At 42.6% G+C, this 19,971-nt stretch overlaps 2 protein-coding genes across 2 annotated transcripts; both read left to right on the forward strand.

Annotated features, from left to right (window-relative positions):
- Nucleotides 1-1,810: 1,810 nt before the first annotated feature.
- On the forward strand, nucleotides 1,811-10,420 carry LOC146496828 (glucose-6-phosphate exchanger SLC37A1-like; the record flags this gene model as incomplete). Its single annotated transcript, XM_085143118.1, has 13 exons — nucleotides 1,811-2,043; nucleotides 2,344-2,425; nucleotides 3,666-3,786; nucleotides 3,998-4,076; nucleotides 4,597-4,732; nucleotides 5,339-5,415; nucleotides 6,066-6,226; nucleotides 6,474-6,526; nucleotides 6,756-6,830; nucleotides 7,263-7,305; nucleotides 8,180-8,298; nucleotides 8,677-8,767; nucleotides 10,022-10,420. Coding segments are annotated over 13 exons (1,404 nt in total), but the record flags the coding sequence as incomplete, so codon positions are not given.
- An 814-nt stretch (nucleotides 10,421-11,234) lies between these two features.
- LOC146496829 (uncharacterized) lies at nucleotides 11,235-16,959 on the forward strand. The gene is made up of 2 exons (XM_085143115.1): nucleotides 11,235-11,382; nucleotides 11,661-16,959. The coding sequence occupies exon 2, from the start codon at nucleotides 11,861-11,863 to the stop codon at nucleotides 15,938-15,940; it is 4,080 nt and encodes a 1,359-aa protein (XP_084999241.1). The 5' UTR covers nucleotides 11,235-11,382; nucleotides 11,661-11,860; the 3' UTR covers nucleotides 15,941-16,959.
- The last annotated feature ends 3,012 nt before the right edge of the window (nucleotides 16,960-19,971 follow it).

Raw genomic sequence — 19,971 nt, forward strand, 5'->3', positions numbered from 1 at the left:
TACAACATGCCACATTCACCCAATCACTTTAACTATACTTAGTGCTATCTACCTACATTCACACACATTCATACTCCGATGGACGCATCGGAGAGCAACTTGGGGTTAGTATCTTGCTCAAGGATACTTGACATGCAGACTGGAGGAGCCAAGGATCGAACCACCAACCTTCCGATCAGTAGGTGACCTGCTCTACCTCCTGAGCTACAGCCACCCCAACTAATGAAAGACGGCGGTGGGTTTGAAAACGATTTGCAGGGAGTCCGGTGTTCTCACGGCTCTAGTAAGCCTTGCCCCCGGCTAGCTATCGAGCTAGTGGGTAACAGACGTCTTCGAAAACGTCTGAGCGCTTTTGAAAATATGTGGTGTCTTGATAAACTGAGCAGATATTTGAGGTTTACACAGCTACATTCTCGCCTGAAAATATGTTAAACTTTTTTTTGTGACCCAGAAAGAATAATAAGAGTAATATTAAACCTGCTGCCATTGTTGGAAACTGAGCTGGGCTGCGCTATGAATTCTGGGACAGAGCTACTTCTTCTTCTTCGGAGTTTAACGGCAGCTGGCGTCCTTGTACATGCAGTGCTGCCATCTTCTGTTTCAGTCCGTTATTACACTCTTAAATCCTGCTACTTATTCCTGCGTCTTTTGGGATCTTACAAAGCTTCAAACGACGCGTCGACTATTAAATCAGTCGTTGACGATTTTGATAGTCGATTTAATCGTGACTTGTCGACTAATCGTGGCAGCCCTACTAACACACCTGGTGGTTTGTGAGCACTTTGTATCTGTCAGGTTTCAAGCTGTTTTGTCAGATGATGGATTTGGTCATCCTGCTGTACCCAGGATGCACCGCTGCAACATACTAACCACATGCTAACTATAAGAGTGTATCTTATTTTTTTTCTCGGCCCATTTTGAGTTTCTGCTGCACAGCCTGGTAAAGCCAACCATAGTCTGTACTGCGGGTCAAATGAAATGTGAATTTTGGGCACAGCCACACCTTCTCTCACGTCTCATTTGACTGCATTTGACTTTCTGTCTTGTGCCAGCCTCTGCTTAGAAATGACCTTACACTCAAGTCAGACATGTGTGAGCAAAGACGAGAGTGAATATGACTGAGGTAACGCAAACAGTAAAGTACACAATCCAGGTACAGGATATCAGGATTCTGTTACAGGATGTAATAGAATTTGTTGGTTCCTCCTGCTTATTGTAACACATGATACATTTAATCAGTTGATGCCAGGTCTCTCTTGGAAAAGAGATTTTTAATCTGCCAAAATATTTCACGATACTTTTGCCTGTTTATTTACATATGTTGTAGCGTTGGTCAGCTAGGTGTGGGGCATCAAATCAGTTTGCAACATTTCCTTGTAGGGCCACAAAATGTCTGCAGTGAACCTTTGTGCATTTTACAGTTTGAGATGTGGACTTTCTTTGTAAAATAACATCTAAAAATACAACAATTGCAACAATGTTTAAACTTGGGCTGGGCGGTCGACTCCATAGGCTAATGCTAGATGACTGATACTGTTACTGCCACCAATGACAGTCACCAGTCAGCAGACTGGGTGACCGAATAGATTCATGTATAACCATTAGAGTAGCACTTTTACTCTCCTCCACCACAAATGTAAGCACACTGCACACAGTGATGACTGATTTACTGTTTCCATGATTACTTAACACAAGTTGACAAATATCATCCAACAGCTAATATAATAATAATAATAATAAGTTATAACAATTACGTGTTCTTTATTGTATTGTAATTGTGCTCACTTATTAAGTCTATTTTTTTTTTTAATTCACTCCAACCAGCCAGCTACTGTATACATGGTGTTTTTCAGCCTGTCCATCTCTAAGTGCACTGTACCCCTGTTCTTCAAACAGTCTATTATTAAACAAAGAAGAGAAATGGCACTGGCCAAGTTACCTGCACCTCTCCACCCTCATCCCCAACAGTCTGAAGAAAGGTTTGATACTCTGCTCCTCCAGACCACATAGGCCAGATACTGAACTCCACAATGCCCCATCAAGGTGTGAGTTTGTTGGTAACAGCTAGAAAGCATTTAAGCAAAAAATAAAGCACTGTGACACTGTTACTCTCACAGCGGGGGGCTGTGCTACATGAACACAGCCCCACCATCCTTTTGTTAAGTATAATTTCCCTGGGGGAATTCAAAATTGTGAGTTTGGTGTCAGTTACATCTTTTTTGTAACCCACTGTATCTGGGGTAGTGCAGATGACTCATAATTATGGCCATCTCAAACCTGTGGTCTCCATGTTATGAGCTCCCTCATTTCTCAGAGCTGCCTTCCTGTGTTCTCTCCCTTCAGGTACAGAGCTCTCACCTTCATCCTAACCTTCTTGCTCTACACCAGTTTCCACCTGTCCAGGAAACCAATTAGTATTGTCAAGGTAAGATATGGTATTCCAGAAACAGTACATGGCATCAATGATTGTACTAATAGGTGCTGCACTGTTGTGCGATGTTTGTACACTGCTCCAAAAAATTAAAAGAACACTTTGAAGAAATAGCAAATCTCAGATGTTTGTAGCAATTATTTATATGTCAAGACCTACGTATACATATACACACGGCCAAAATAAACTCATCATTCCAGTCTGTGCTCCATCACAGCTTGTTTACAGCCATCGCTGGTTACGACCAGCTGGTGTACATTGTCCTAATAAACACCCGCAGCCTTGGGCTCTGTCCAAATCTCCCCCAAAGAATAGAACAGGAGAAAGCTAAAAGAGGTAGCAAAGGAGCTTGATTTGTAATCCCAGTAAGAAAGAACACTGAACTGGAATGGATGCAGTCTGGACCCGGGACAAATTTGTGAAAGAACTCAATGCAGAAAATCAACGGAGGTGGGACAAAGACGGAGTAGACGCTGAGTGCTGTGCTCTACAGCAGCGGTCCCCAACCTTCTTGGCACCACCGACTGGTTTAATGTCAGACAATATATTCACGGACCGGCCTTTAAGGTGTTGCAGATAAATACAACAAAATAAAATGATACGACCGAGACACAAACGGTGGTATTCTGTAAATATAATAATAAGCGTGAATTCACTGTGTAATAACTTTATTAGCAGCGTCCTCCTGAAATGCACCAACAACATTGAGAGTTACATCCTCCTTTCTGCCCCTTAATGCGCTCTGGTCGCTATGGTAACGCATAAATATTTCTTTCTCTACTGTGACCATCATGGAGTCAGGGAGAAAAGGCTTCGTGAGAAGAAAGATCTTTCAGATTTTTTAGTGAAGGGCAGGAAAGACTATGCCAGTGGAACAGGGAAGACTATATTCAATTAAACAATCAAGCTGCCAGAGAAGTGAGCAGGATGGTTTCCACATCAGGAAAGTGATGCTAAACACACCTCAGAAGAGCAGTGTGTGGCTCCGTGTGTCCAAGAACCTCAGAAAACTGGAGACCTTTAACTGGCAGACTGAGTCTAGATAAACTGAAAAACTCTCAGCTGCTACTTTTTTTATTTTGAATCTTGAAACTGTTAGATGCTTGATTTGAGATATTCATTAACATTTTTGTTTTTGAAATTCTCACCTCTTAAACAGTTACCTAATCACAGTAAAGACCCCTGTTTCTTCTTCCTGTGTTTTCTGTGTGGCTTAATGGTTTTGTGCTTACAGAGTGAGCTTCATAAGAACTGCTCAGCTGTCAGTGAAGCAGCCATCATTGCATCCAGCAGCAGCCAGCAGCCCTCCCTGCTATCTCTCCACACAGATGTCGACTGCGGCTGGAAACCTTTTGGTCTGTGTTATCTTGAGATTTTTTCATCTTTTTCGAATGTTTATAATGTTACAAGTTTACACTAAAGGCCACAGCATCATCAACAGCAGGTTTCTTAATACTCATGCATGCAAAACATAGATGAATGTGTCGAGCAATTAGTAAAAACCTCGCAGATAAACAAAACCTGATGTGCTGTCCTGAATTAAACACCTGTTCCCCATATTTACAGATAAAAGCAATTACAAACAGCTGCTGGGAGCCATGGACTACTCCTTTCTGTGTGCTTACGCAATTGGAATGTACTTGAGGTAAGATGGCAAGGTGTGGAGGAGGAAATGATTTTACACAGTAAATGTGAACTGGTGATGAAGAGGGAAGGCCGCAGCTGGCCAGTGGATTTGAATAAGGCACCTTCTTGCTATGAGGCAGCAATACTAACCATCTGCCACCCACCGTTATTAGTCGGATTATTAAAAATTCTCTGGTCTGTTTGTGTCAATAATTCCTACATATTCCTCCATCATTATATGTGCTGTGGTTTCACTGAAGTCCAGCATGTTTTCCATTTTTCCATCGATCTAACAATTCCCAGTCTGTCCTTCCGCAGCCCCTTGACATATACCGCTGGAGTGAGTGTGTTATGACCACTAATTTAGCAAGTTGCCAGAATAAAATGATAATTGTTGATTCGGTGTATTTATCCTCTTTATCCAACCCCAAAAACCACAACAGAACTTTTTTTTCTCAGTAACTCTCAAATATTTCAACTACTTTATGTGCTGAAATGTGTGATGGTTAATATGATGTCATCACTGTGCATCCATCTAGCGGCATTATCGGGGAGCGCCTGCCCATTCGTCTGTACCTCACAGTGGGCATGCTGGCCAGCGGTGTGTTCACTTGTCTATTTGGGCTTGGCTACATCTACAACATCAACAACCTGAGCTTCTATATATTTGTCCAGGTGAGGTGCAGGATGATCATTTTATAGGATGATATGTTCATTTACACCGCTCAAAAAATTAAAGTAACACGTTAACACACATCAGAGCTCAATAGTAAAGAAAAAGAACATCAGATATGTCTGTACTGATATAGACTGGGTATGAATAGGAATTAAAAGACTTCGTTTGATGAAAATGACAATTATAAACCTACAGAGGGATAAATTTAAAGAAACAATGAAAGTGAAAAAAGTGTAAAAATAACATGGCAGGCTAGTCCACATCAAGGCCTGCTCCTAATGAAGCAGTGGGTGATATCCTGGGGATCTCATCCCAGATATGGACCTCACTGTCCGCAGCACTGAGCTGCTGGACGGTGAGGTACAACCTCACATGACACTGACTTGGCTCAGAGACATTACTACGACTCCTACTTATACAAGGACTCTCCAGTACACATAGGAGTGTAAGTGGATATGCACACGAAAATGCACAATGACAAGTTTATGTAGCAATAAACTTGCCATTGTGTATGTTTATACAGAGGAAGTGCACATGTGACCCTGTAAGGAATGCATAACAACAAACTGTTCTGTACAGTGATTCACCTTCTTGTCATTTTGCAGGTGGCCAATGGCTTGGTTCAGACCACTGGTTGGCCTAGTGTGGTGACCTGTATCGGCAACTGGTTTGGAAAGGGAAGGTAATGTCTAAGAATTCCTGGCTGTATAATGCACACTGGCTGTTAGCAGAACAAAAGAAATAAAAAGTTGGACTTTATGACCGAACAAGATCCATCCATCTATTTTCTTCCACTTAGCCAGGGGAACTCAAATTAGCATGTCAGTGAAGAGATATAATCTCTCCAGCATGTCCTGGGTATACCCTGAGGCCTCTTCCCAGTATGACATGCCTGGAACCCCTAACTCAGTAGGCATCCCAGTCAGATGCCCAAACTACATCAACTTTTCATGTGGAGGAGAGCAGCTCTACTCTGAGCCCCTTGAACTGCTGCGCTCTTCACCCTGTCTCTAAGGGAGAAGCCAGCCACCCTTCAGCGAAAGCGCATTTCTTCTCGTCTGCACAGCTGAAAAGAGCAGAAATATCTGTCCACAGGAGTTAAATAGCAATTGATCTTTGAATACATGTCCTTACTTTAGTCATGTCTTAACTGCTTCAACTGTGGGGGCATACGGAGGGTAAAACTCTTTCCAAATATCCTAGGATTTCCTTACCTGGAAAGTTCAGCATGCATCAAAAAAACCCAAACAACTGCCCAAATACTTGTGGAGCAGACTGTATCTCTGTCAGCGTCAGCACTGTATGAACCGAAGGTCTCTGTTTCTGGGTCAGGCGTGGACTCATCATGGGACTGTGGAACTCTCACACTTCAGTGGGAAACATCTTGGGCTCTCTGATTGCCGGCTACTGGGTCTCCTCCAACTGGGGCATGTCCTTCATCGTACCAGGGCTCATCATCATGGGCGTGGTTTGCTTTCTCTTTCTCATTGAGCGTAAGTACAGCTTCATCATGTTTTTCTGATGAGTGTTATAAGGAGTTTCTTGTTTTTCTAAGCGCACACATTCATTGCTCAAAGAATGTTTGCTATCAAATGAAATGAATGCATTTAGATTCAGTTAGCTGAGGCAGTCTGCTTCCTGTGATTGTCTTTTCAGTACGTTGGCTCTTTGAAGAATGGACTTTATAGCTGTAAATGGATTATGTTGTATTAACCTGATGGTACTGTTTTCATTCTTCAGATCCTAATGACCTAAAAACCATCTATACACAAAATTCATCTCTAGGCAAGACTGTAAGTACACAATTTTTGTTTGTTTTAATTTCTTATATTGAAGACTAGTTTGGTTCATTAAGCATGAATAATATTTCAGTGTAATATTAACTCATTCATTTTCATTTTCACTCATTCTCAGTCATTTATAATTAAATGTGGAAATGAAGGAAAAAGTATTTTATTTTTATTTGCATTTGAATTATCAATCAGCAGCCCTGTTTAGCTGTGAATGTCTCTCTTTGATTAGGTCCCAAGCAAGAGTTGGAATGGAGTGAACGGACACACAGAGGTGTATCTACAGTACAAGGACAACAAAAATCAGGTGTGTCTCACAGTTTAACTTAAAACTGAGATTATTTACTGTACTTACTGTAAGGCCACGCCTTATTCCATCACACATCACATGGTCATGATGGATAACCAATCCTACGCACGCACCACTGAACTAATCACCAAGTATGTTGTGTGTGTGGACTGCATGTACTGTATTTCCAAACATCTATCATCGATCAGACTAGAAGATTACAAGATTATAAGCTTGTAATCTTTTTGCTTTACTCTAGAACAAAATCAGCCTTCTGTCCATGTTCAAATAAAACTTTAAAAGTTTCTAAGTGGCACATTTCAGACTGTTGAACAATAAACTGTACAGGCCACATTTTGGAAGCAAGAAATGAATTTGTGCATCTAATAAGACCGATTGTCATGCAGCACCACAGAAACATGTTCTATTATGTCATTGTAATCCATTCAGGTCTGCTATTATTACAAGGATAGTATTCAAAACAGGAAGGTCAGTTCTTCAGAGATCTCTGCTGGTGGTCAGAGCTTTGGATGCTGGGTGAAATCACTGCTAGGCTGAATCCAAATGTCTGGACATGAGGAATGACTGGAGCGCTGAAGAATGCTTAGGGTGAACTCGTGTTTTAACCACTCTACTAAGGAGGCAGAAAGGGTCAGCATTAAAGGTGATGGGGGGTTGCAGTCAAGCACACTCTGACTGCAACAAGGAGCTCTGACTGATGACCATGATTTTTTTTTAGTATTAATGTAAGGAGATGTTTGAATTTAAATATAGTACTTATCCACATCTGTACAGTGTCATCAAAGCGAGTCCTACCCTGCAGAGCACAGTGTGTCTGCACAGACTTAGTTTTAGAAAGCAAGTTTGCAAATAAGAGAAAAATCAGGACATTCGGATTCAGCCGCAGGGTTTCTATTTTTCTCCTTTTTTTCTCCTTGTTTGGAAGGTAGTTGGGCGAGGTTTTCCAGCTCCTGTTCTTTCAAAACTTATCAGTGGGAGTTTTATCCTCAGGTCCTTTACATGAATGCACTGCTGGCAAACCGTGCTCATCTACACCAAACTGCTGACATAATCGTACAGTTATACTTCACATACACACAACGTGTGTTGGTCTGTACCATCTGAAGGGGAGAAATATTCCTTGGTTATTTAATTAGAAAGGAGAATCTTTCAATAATTGGTCTTAAATTGCAGGTTGACTAAGTTCACTCTTTTCCATTTATTTATTTGTTTTTGTAATTTTATTTATGAAACAAAAGTCCAGTCTAAGTACTGTCAGTGCTGACCGCTCGGGGTCCCCTTTGTTCTTCAGCTGTCCGGTGGTCTGGGTATGGGTACAGATCTTTGCTCTGCTCTCTCCCTCAGAGCTACGACAGAGCTCCTGTTGCCTAGAGAGAGCGAGCGCATCCCCATGCAGCCGGTTGTGGTGGTGAAGAGTGAGTCGGAGCCGTCTGCCATCAGCTTCATGGGAGTGCTACGGATACCCGTAAGTCACACATGCAAACCTGTGTCCATCACCTGCATCACTCTGATGCTTTCACTGCAACAAAGTCTGACCAAGTCTCCTATCAGGCAAAAGTCTTTTGATGTTGTTTTAAGAGTGATGCTCTAAGTAAGAGCAGGATGTGTAAGATTGTTGTGTAAGTGCTTTAAGATAGAAAATCAATTCAGAAGAATCATCTTGTTTAGTTGCTCTGGTTTTTAGATCTTTTCTCTCAAAGTGAGAAAGAAACAACACTGAAAGGCTTATATTTGGACAGCTTTTGGAGTGATTAGCTTGCAGTTATCTGAGTTGCAAGCTGAGGCAGATCTAACGTAACTTATGAAGTAAGTCTGATTACTGTGTGCGTTTGTTTGTCTGCAGGGAGTGGTGGAGTTCTCTCTGTGTCTGCTGTTTGCTAAGCTGGTCAGCTATACTTTCCTCTTCTGGCTGCCGCTGTACATCACCAAAGCAGGTGAGGAGCACATAGAAACCCCTCAGGCACGACTTCATGCATAGATTTTGACTGTGGATTAAAAAAACAGATTACATTGACAGACGTCCAATATGTCTAAATTTATACGTTGGCTATCTGAAGCAGGACACTGAATTATGGATAAATTGGCAAAAGAAAATCTGCAAAAATATTGGCCAACTGAGAGACTGGAGTAGTGTTTACAGCAGTATTTATCCTGTCAAAAAACATGACATCAGTCAATAGAAACATTTGAACTTCTTTTATTGTCATTGTGCAGTGAAATTAGCTAACAAGACCACATAGGTGCAAGAAAGTGACAAGTTTAAAAACAACAATATAAAAAAACCCACTACTTACACAATGTATAAGTTACAAGAACATTGTGAGGGCGTAGATAAGGCATCATTTAATAAGTAAGGGTGAAGGAGCTGTAGTCATTAAGGATGGTGAAACCATAAGTTCAAAGTTTGGCTACTGTGCTGCAATTTAATACATACTAGATGTGTTGTTAAAAACAATAGGTAATACTGATAATGTCCTGTAGGTGTGAGAGCAGACAGTCAGCCAGGTCCTTACATAAACTGAACAGTTTTTATGAGCCTGGTTTGGTCAACAAAGGCCAGTTCACACTGGAAAAAGAGAAATCTATAGGACTGTGTGAAGATGGATTCATTTTGGTTTCTTTGGGTGCTGCATGAAACTTGTTTTTGTTACTCAACGACCAATGAGCTTATGAATGGGCAAGGCATTAAAGCCGTCCACAGCTGTTAAGACTTGTCCCAGAGTGTTGGTCAGTGAAACAAGATTAAGTTGTTCTGAATATGAATGCAAGCCCCCTTGACTTCTCATTGTTTGTGCAGTACAGCCAGCAGTGACAACAAAACGTTCTTTCAGTCCTTAAACATGTAAACTGTGGTAGACCTTGAGCTTCATGAGTTACTGTGACCTTCTGGTTTCATTTGTAATTAATCCACAGAAACATTGTCAGCATGTAATATAACACAGTTAAAGACTTTTCTATTGTCTGTTTGTAATGTAGTAACTGGGTTATGTAGATATAAAACCAGTATGTTAAACTGAAAGAGGCTGATACAGAGTGTGGCAGAGTTGGACAGGCTTCTCACAGATCACACAGCAGATGTTTTGTCCTCAGGATATTCTACAGTGAGCAGTCCACTCATGTGTCAGACTGTCAGCAGACTGCTGAAGAAGGAGAACTGACATAATAGACTCTGTGTTTGTGTGTTTCAGCTCACCTGGATGCCAAAAAGGCTGGAGATCTGTCCACACTGTTTGATGTGGGAGGAATTGTGGGTATGTGCTGTTTGTGTGTGTCTGTGTTTAATGCTCGTCTGTCCCAGTGGACCTTCAGCCTCACTGTTTAGCAATGCTTGGGGACAAAATTGATGTCCCAAAGTTAGAGACTGTGTTTGTTTTTAATTATATTTTCATTGTTTTAACCCTTTAAATACCAGTTTGGGTACATGAGCGCCCTGCTTTTTAACAGAAAAAAAATAAAAACTTAAATATTTTTCATAAAATACATTTGAAGTAATATTTGATTGTTATTATAATTAGGCCTTTAGATGGTCCAAACATTGGCACCAACATTCATTTTGATCCATTATTATTTTTTGTGCAGGAGCACACTAAATGTCATATCAGGTTTATCATTTTTTTGCATACACCAAATGCTTATTACCTTGTTTTGCTCTAAAATAAAATAGAAATTGTCTAAATAACAATACAAGATCACATCAGAAAAACATTTATTTTAGAAGGATGAACATGAACATTTATGTTACTGGGAATCAGAGAAAGTTGTGTGTCCAGGGGGCGTTGTGAACAGCTCCAGCGGCCCACCAGCAGCACCTTTGCCCGCCACGAGCAGCACCATTGCCCGCTGCCAGGAGATGGGGTTTGGGTCTTGGTGTCAGTGTCCCCAGCGCGACACGTCCGACACCACATGAAAACAAATATATATATTTTTTTGTCGTAGCCCTCAAACTGAATGTAACGATACAAATTTTTCACTCTTTTTGCTTCTTGCGAAACAAAGACACTTCTTCGCGCAGCCTAAACCTGTGCCGTCTAATTTGGCAGGACATAGCACATGTGAATAGTAAGATTCAAGATTCTTTTTTTGTCAAATGCATAGTTCAACATGTTCAATTCAATTCAATTTTATTTATATAGCGCCAAATCACAACAAAAGTCGCCTCAAGGCGCTTCATAGATACAGAGAAAAACCCAACAATCATATGACCCCCTATGAGCAAGCACTTTGGCGACAGTGGGAAGGAAAAACTCCCTTTTAACAGGAAGAAACCTCCGGCAGAACCAGGCTCAGGGAGGGGCGGCTGTTCTGTTTTCAATATGTTCATATGCTAATGACACAAATAAGTGTAAGGTGTTTCTATTGTTATACATCAGAAAATTGTGAATCTTTTATTTTGACATCTGGATAGACAGGAAGGCTTTTATTTCGACATGTGCATAGACAGGAAGCAGGAAATGCAGAGAACAGTGGGAAAAGCATGGCTACACCTTTGTAATCATTCATGTGGAATCCAAAGCAATCCTTCAAAGGAGTCCTTCAGAAAGCAATAGTCGTAAGTTCTGTCAGTTCTTTGTATGTTAAGCAATTAATAATAGGGTGTTTTGAGACATTATTTTGTACTTTCTTTGAAGTGAAGTTATAGGGTGTAGCTTCTGAGCTAATGATACAAGTGTACGCTCACCCACTAACTGCTTGTTTTTCTTTGTAGTAGTATCAGTTTGCATATCTACAGTATACTTATTTCATAGTCTCCTGTGTAAGTGCCTGAATATATTTACCTGCTGATTATATGACAGTCGATTAAGAGTTTTGTATTATGTGTTTTTCTAGTTTCACTCCAGTTCAATGATGTCAGTGCAAGATGATTGCTATGTTTGGAGTCATTAAAGGAGCAAGTACGCTCACCTTCCTGGCTCTTGAAAAGGAGTTTGGCTGGCTGTTTATCTATGTTCACACTCAGGGAGTTTAACACATAGAGAGAACAGTACAGTGAAAGACTATATTTGTCAGAGGGATTCTCCAGCATAGTTATGGATGCCAAAATGGACGACAAAGTGTCATCAGTCTCCAGCTCCAAGCGCACCTCTTCTTCAAAGCATTCAGTAGCCAGCGCCGCTGCAAAAGCCAGAGCTATCGCTGAAGCTGCACGCACCAGGGCCACATTTGCACAGAGGGAGCTCGAAATAAAAAAACAAAAGGCCAAGTTGGATTTAGAAAAGGCTACTCTTGAGGCAGACCTAGAAGCATTGGAACTTGAAAAAGCAGCTGCCATTGCTGTTGCTGAGGCTGAGGTTTTAGAAGCAGCAGCAGCCATAGACTGTGATGATATACACAGCAACAGGAGTGGCATCTCACCTTTCTCCATAAAACAGCAAACCGAGGCATACCTCGAAGATCAAGCTCAAATCAGTTTTAAACCTGCCATAGATTCTCAAGCCACACTGAGTCCCATCTATGTTAAGAAAGCATCGCTGTCAACAAAACAAGAACTCCCAGAATGCAACGTAGAACATCACACTTTATCCACAAACCCTGGTTACTCACAGCTAAGTGAGCATCAGCCAACTACAGGACAGCAGCCATTCTTGCCTCAGTCCACTCCATTGAGCCCTCGCTATTTTTGTAAGGCATCTTCAGAACGCAGTGCACACATAAGGCATTCAGATACTTCTCAAAGGATCAGCATACAGCAAAACTCTCAGACTCCATCTACAGGCATGTTAGACTTTGCAAAGTATCTGGCACGCAGGGAATTAGTAACCACAGGTCTCACTAAATTTGATGATCAGCCAGAAGGCTACAGAGCTTGGCAGTCATCCTTCCTCAGCACCATTCAGGATTTGGAGCTGACAGCCAGTGAAGAGTTAGATCTACTAGTAAAATGGCTTGGCAAAGAATCATCAGAACATGTAAAAAGGATCCGTGCTGCTCATATCACTAACCCTGAAACTGCGCTCAATTTGTCATGGTTGAGACTTCAAGAATGTTATGCAACCCCAGAAGTGATAGAGTGTGCTCTCTTTAAGCGACTGGACTGCTTCCCTCGCCTCACGTTGAGAGAAAACATAAAACTAAGGGAATTGAGTGACCTACTGATGGAGCTTTTGGCAGCCAAGGAAGATGGTTATCTACCAGGTCTTAGTTACTTGGATACTCCAAGAGGCATTAACCCCATTGTCGAAAAGCTGCCAGTGAACTTGCAAGAGAAATGGCTCTCCGCTGGTTCAAGGTATAAAGAACAGCATAGGGTATGCTTTCCCCCATTTGCCTTTTTTGTGGATTTTGTCAACAGTGAAGCCAAGTCTAGGAACGATCCCAGTTTTGTTTTGACAAACAGCAGCCGTTATTATAATCGAAATGAAAAACCCATGGCAAATCATGATGGTGGGAGAACTGCAATAGCCGTTCGAAAGACAAATGTGTCTACAGTAGCTAATCCAAGCTCCAGACATAGAGAAGAAACAGATGGAAGAGGCGCAAATGATCTTGCTAAGTACTGTCCACTTCACAACAAACCCCACCCTCTGGAAAAATGTAGGGTCTTTAAAGCGAAACCACTCATGGAACGGAAGAAGTTATTAAAGGACCACAGACGCTGCTTTAGGTGCTGTTCAGTTACTCATGTTGCAAGGGAATGTCACATGAACCTAAAGTGCAATGAATGTGAGAGTGATAAGCACTGCACTGCTCTTCATCCAGAGACTACTCTCCCAGAAGCGTCGCCTCCTGCATCAGTGTCAGATACAGACCAGCGAAACAACTCCACAACAGAGGTAACCTCAAAGTGCACTGAAGTCTGTGGAGATGGTCTCCTTGAACGATCTTGTGCTAAGATCTGCCTGGTGCGAGTTTTCCCAAAGGGACAACGAGAGCACTCAGTCAAGATGTATGTCATCCTTGATGACCAGAGCAATCGCTCGCTAGCCAAATCTGAGTTTTTCCAACTCTTTGGGATCAGTAGCAACCTTTCCCCGTACTTGCTGAAGACATGCGCTGGTACTACTGAGATGACAGGGAGAAAGGCAGTCGGTTTCCAGATTGAGGCTTTAGACGGTGAAGTGTGCTTAGACTTACCTCCACTCATTGAATGTAATGACATCATGACCAACAGGTCTGAAATCCCCACACCAGAGGTTGCGCGTTCCCATGCCCATTTGATGCCCATAGTGCCTTACATTCCCGAGATAGATCCCGAAGCACAGATTTTGATCTTACTGGGAAGAGATCTCATACGTGTGCACAAAGTAAGGCAACAAATTAACGGCCCCCACAATGCTCCCTTTGCCCAGCAGTTGGATTTGGGATGGGTGATAGTTGGGGAAGTTTGCATCAACAGGGCACACAAGCCTACTGTAGCTGTCTATAAGACTAGTGTCCTGCCGAATGGACGTCCATCTTTCATGGTGCCATGTCAGAATGAAATATCTGTGAAAGAAAAGATGGCGTATGGCGGGGAGCAAAGACCCGATATTTACCCTTGCCTGTCCAGTTATGGCTCCATCAACATGCCTTCTGAGGAAAAACTTGGGGTAAGCGTATTCACAAGACAGACATGTGATAACGAACCGGCTTTGTCGTTTGAAGACGAGAGCTTTCTGGACATCATGCAGAAGGAGTTCTGTCAGAATGAACAAAACAGCTGGGTTGCTCCTCTGCCATTCAGGTCGCCCAGACCACGCCTACCAAACAACCGTGCTCAAGCCTTGTCTCGTCTCCACTGTCTGGATCGCACATTGGGCAAAAATCCTAAAATGAAAGAGCAGTTCATCGCGTTCATGAAGAAGCTCTTCGAAAATGGGCACGCTGAGAAGGCACCTTCTCTCCAAGGACATGAAGAATGTTGGTATTTACCCATTTTTGGGGTCTTCCACCCCCAAAAACCCGATCAAATACGTGTGGTATTTGACTCAAGCGCACAAGAAAGTGGCATTTCTCTTAACGATGTCCTGCTCTCAGGCCCTGACCTAAATAACTCCCTGTTAGGAGTGCTGCTCAGGTTCAGAAAGGACATTGTTGCTGTGACAGCCGACATCCAACAGATGTTCTATGGTTTCATGGTGAGAGAGGACCACAGAAATTATCTAAGATTTCTTTGGCACAAAGATCATGACCTGACAAAGGAAGTAGTGGAATACCGCATGCGCGTGCATGTGTTTGGGAATAGCCCTTCACCTGCAGTCGCTATATATGGACTTCGAAAAGCTTCCCAAGAGGGTGAGCACAAATACGGACCCGACACACGCCAGTTTGTGGAGAGACACTTTTATGTGGACGACGGACTGATCTCTCTCTCGACAGAAGCAGAGGCTATTGACCTTTTCAAGCGCACTCAAGCATCACTGGCAGAATCTAATCTTAAACTGCATAAGATTGCCTCCAACAGTATCAAAGTGATGCGGGCTTTCACCCCTGAAGATCTGGCTACAGGTTTAAAAGACTTGGCGCTAAATGAGGAAGTTCTCCCAGCACAAAGAAGCCTTGGTCTGTGCTGGAGGATAGATTCTGACACCTTCACATTCAAGGTTGCAGCTGACGACAAACCCTTCACTCGCCGAGGAGTGCTATCGACAGTTAACAGCCTCTTCGACCCACTGGGCTTGGCTGCTCCAGTGACCATCCGAGGACGAGCACTACTAAGGGAACTTTCAGCTGACATATGCGACTGGGATACAGAACTTCCCACAAACAAGTTAAATGAATGGGAAACATGGAGAAGATCACTACAGGATTTAAGTAATCTTCAGCTTCCTCGTGCCTACATACAACAGTCCCTCTCCACTGCCATGTATACTGAGCTGTGTGTATTTTCTGACGCCTCAAACTGGGCCATAGGAGCAGTAGCTTACCTGAAAGTCATCACTACAGACAGACAGTGTCGAGTTGGCTTTGTACTTGGGAAAGCCAAGCTAGCTCCTAAACCAGAGCCCACAATCCCTCGCCTGGAACTCTGTGGGGCAGTGCTGGCCGTCGAAGTGGCAGAACTAATCCTCAGGGAACTCGATCTTAAACCTGATACTGTGAAGTTTTTCTGTGACAGCAAGGTGGTTCTCGGATACATCCACAATGATTCTAAACGATTCTATGTGTATGTGCACAATCGTGTTCACTGAATTCGACAGACAACTTCTCCTCAGCAGTGGCACTACGTGCCAACAGATCAGAATCCAGCTGACCTAGCCACCAGATCGGTCCCAGCATCTCGGCTTGGAGAGACTATGTGGTTTACAGGTCCAGATTTTCTTCACAAGCCTCCTGTGGCTGAAACACATGAGCTCTTTGAGCTGGTGGAACCAGATGCAGATGTGGAGGTAAGACCACAGCTGACATCCTGTGCTACCCATATAACCGAGGGTAAGTTGACTTCAAATAGGTTCCAACGCTTCTCCACCTGGAGGTCTTTACTGAGAGCAGTTGCCTTCTTCAGCCACCAGACTCAATCATTCAGTACCAACCCCCCAAAGACATGTAGAGGATGGCATGTGTGCAACAAACTTCATACTCCAGAAGAACTGGAGGCAGCAAAGCTGACCATACTTAGGTTAGTCCAAAGGGACGCTTATCCAGAAGAGTATGTTGCACTGCAAGAGAATAGAGCAATTTCAAAGACAAGCACAATCCTCAAGCTAGACCCTTTCATGTGCAACGGTCTTTTACGGGTTGGTGGACGTCTGAAACACTCCACTGTTAGTCTTGGAATGAAAAATCCAATCATTCTCCCAAAACAGAATCATGTGACCAAATTGCTAGTGACCCATTACCATGAAAAGATAAAACATCAAGGACGACAGTTTACAGAAGGGGCAATCAGAGCGGAAGGCCTGTGGATTATTGCTGGCAGAAGGTTGATTAGCTCTGTGATCCATTCCTGTATTGTCTGCCGAAAGCTGAGAGGAAAACTGGAAGTCCAGAAAATGGCCGACCTTCCCCCAGAACGTCTGAGCATGTCTCCTCCCTTTACATATGTAGGGTTGGATGTTTTTGGTCCGTGGGAGGTAATCACCCGAAGAACTCGAGGTGGAGCAGCTCAGAGTAAGCGATGGGCGATCCTTTTCACATGCATGAGTACCAGGGCTGTGCATATAGAAGTCATTGAGTCCATGGACTCAAGTAGCTGCATCAATGCACTACGCAGACTTTTTGCTTTAAGAGGGCCTGTGAAGCAGCTGAGGTCAGACTGTGGTACAAACTTTGTTGGAGCATGTTCTGAATTAGGAATAAGACAAGATGATCAGAGTCAAGACAAGATCCTGAGATACCTCTACGAACACGGCTGTACATGGGAGTTCAACCCTCCACATGCCTCGCATATGGGAGGTGTGTGGGAGCGCATGATTGGTGTAACCAGGAGGATACTGGACTCCATGTTGTCTCACGGTAAACACAGTTCCCTGACTCATGAAGTGCTCTGTACCTTGATGGCAGAGGTGTCTGCTATAATCAATGCAAGGCCATTGATCCCAGTTTCCTCCGATCCTTCTTCACCACTGCTGCTGACTCCCGCTATGATAGTAATGCAGAAACCTGGTGTACCACCTCCAGCTGGCGAGTTTGTTGGAAAAGAACTTTTGAAGTGCCAGTGGAGACGAGTACAGGCACTTGCTGATGAATTCTGGACCCGATGGAGAAATGAATACCTACACACTCTGCAGCCAAGACGCAAGTGGCAAGTAGCATGTCGCAACTTACAAGTGGGTGATGTAGTGTTGCTCAAACAGAAGCAGTTATCTCGTAACGAGTGGCCGATGGGGTTGGTCACTACCACCTTTCCAAGTAGTGATGGGAAGGTGCGCAAAGTGGAAGTCAGAACAACATCACAAGGCAAAGTAAAGACTTTCTCAAGGCCTATAAGTGATGTTATTTTGCTCTTATCAATAGAGAGTCAGAAGTCAACCAAAGACAGTTAAACATGAAGTGGCATATTTGGGAATGCCAGACGGGGAGTGTTCTGTTTTCAATATGTTCATATGCTAATGACACAAATAAGTGTAAGGTGTTTCTATTGTTATACATCGGAAAATTGTGAATCTTTTATTTTGACATCTGGATAGACAGGAAGGCTTTTATTTCGACATGTGCATAGACAGGAAGCAGGAAATGCAGAGAACAGTGGGAAAAGCATGGCTACACCTTTACCTTAATCATTCATGTGGAATCCAAAGCAATCCTTCAAAGGAGTCCTTCAGAAAGCAATAGTCGTAAGTTCTGTCAGTTCTTTGTATGTTAAGCAATTAATAATAGGGTGTTTTGAGACATTATTTTGTACTTTCTTTGAAGTGAAGTTATAGGGTGTAGCTTCTGAGCTAATGATACAAGTGTACGCTCACCCACTAACTGCTTGTTTTTCTTTGTAGTAGTATCAGTTTGCATATCTACAGTATACTTATTTCATAGTCTCCTGTGTAAGTGCCTGAATATATTTACCTGCTGATTATATGACAGTCGATTAAGAGTTTTGTATTATGTGTTTTTCTAGTTTCACTCCAGTTCAATGATGTCAGTGCAAGATGATTGCTATGTTTGGAGTCATTAAAGGAGCAAGTACGCTCACCTTCCTGGCTCTTGAAAAGGAGTTTGGCTGGCTGTTTATCTATGTTCACACTCAGGGAGTTTAACACATAGAGAGAACAGTACAGCGGCCATCTGCTGCGACCGGTTGGGGTGAGAGAAGGAAGACAGGATAAAAGACATGCTGTGGAAGAGAGACAGAGGTTAATAACAGATATGATTCAACACAGAGAGGTCTGTTAATACATAGAGAGCGAGAAAGGTGACTGGAAAGGAAAAACTAAGGGAGGATTCAGGGTCACCTGGTCCAGCCCTAACTATATGCTTTAGCAAAAAGGAAAGTTTTAAGCCTAATCTTAAAAGTAGAGATAGTGTCTGTCTCCCGAATCCAAACTGGAAGCTGGTTCCACAGAAGAGGGGCCTGAAAACTGAAGGCTCTCCCTCCCATTCTACTTTTAAATACTCTAAGAACAACAAGTAGGCCTGCAGAGCGGGAGCGAAGTGCTCTAATAGGGTAATATGGTACTACAAGGTCATTAAGATAAGATGGGGCCTGATTATTTAAGACCTTGTATGTGAGGAGCAGGATTTTGAATTCAATTCTGGATTTAACAGGAAGCCAATGAAGGGAAGCCAAAACAGGAGAAATATGCTCTCTCTTTCTAGTCCCTGTCAGTATTCTTTCTGCAGCATTTTGGATTAACTGAAGGCTTTTCAGTGAGTTTTTTGGACATCCTGATAATAATGAATTGCAGTAGTCCAGCCTGGAAGTAATAAATGCATGAACTAGTTTTTCAGCGTCACTCTGAGACAGGATATTTCTAATTTTAGAGATGTTGCGCAAATGGAAGAACGCAGTCTTACATATTTGTTTAATATGTGCGTTGAGGGACATATCCTGGTCAAAAATGACTCCAAGGTTCCTCACAGTGTTACTGGAGGCCAAGGTAATGCCATCCAGAGTAAGAATCTGGTTAGATACCATATTTCTAAGCTTTTCAGCGCCGAGTACAATGACCTCAGTTTTATCTGAGTTAAGAAGCAGAAAGTTAGTGGCCATCCAAGTCTTTATGTCTTTAAGACATTCCTGCAGTTTAACTAATTGGTGTGTGTTATCTGGCTTCATGGACAGATAGAGCTGGGTGTCATCTGCATAGCAGTGAAAATGTATGCTATGTCTTCTAATGATGCTGCCTAGGGGAAGCATGTATAATGTAAACAGAATTGGTCCTAGCACTGAACCCTGTGGAACTCCATAATTAACCTCAGTGTGTGAAGAGGACTCTCCATTTACATGCAGAAATTGGAGTCTATTAGATAGATATGATACAAACCACTGCAGTGCAATACCTGTAATACCTACAGCATGTTCTAATCGCTCTAATAGGATATTATGGTCAACAGTATCGAATGCTGCACTAAGGTCAAGAAGGACAAGCACAGAGATGAGTCCACTGTCAGAGGCCATAAGAAGATCATTTGTAACCTTCACTAAAGCTGTTTCTGTGCTGTGATGAACTCTGAAACTTGACTGAAACTCTTCAAATAAACCATTCCTCTGCAGATGATCTGTTAGCTGTTTGACAACTACTCTTTCAAGGATTTTTGATATGAAAGGAAGGTTGGAGATTGGCCT

Source organism: Neolamprologus multifasciatus, chromosome 19 (genome assembly GCF_963576455.1).
Source record: "Neolamprologus multifasciatus chromosome 19, fNeoMul1.2, whole genome shotgun sequence".
NCBI lineage: Eukaryota > Metazoa > Chordata > Actinopteri > Cichliformes > Cichlidae > Neolamprologus > Neolamprologus multifasciatus.

What these genes read in the sequence shown, in the direction of transcription:
- LOC146496829 (XM_085143115.1), top strand. Translation starts at nt 11,861, where the DNA reads ATGGATGCCAAAATGGACGACAAAGTGTCATCAGTCTCCAGCTCCAAG.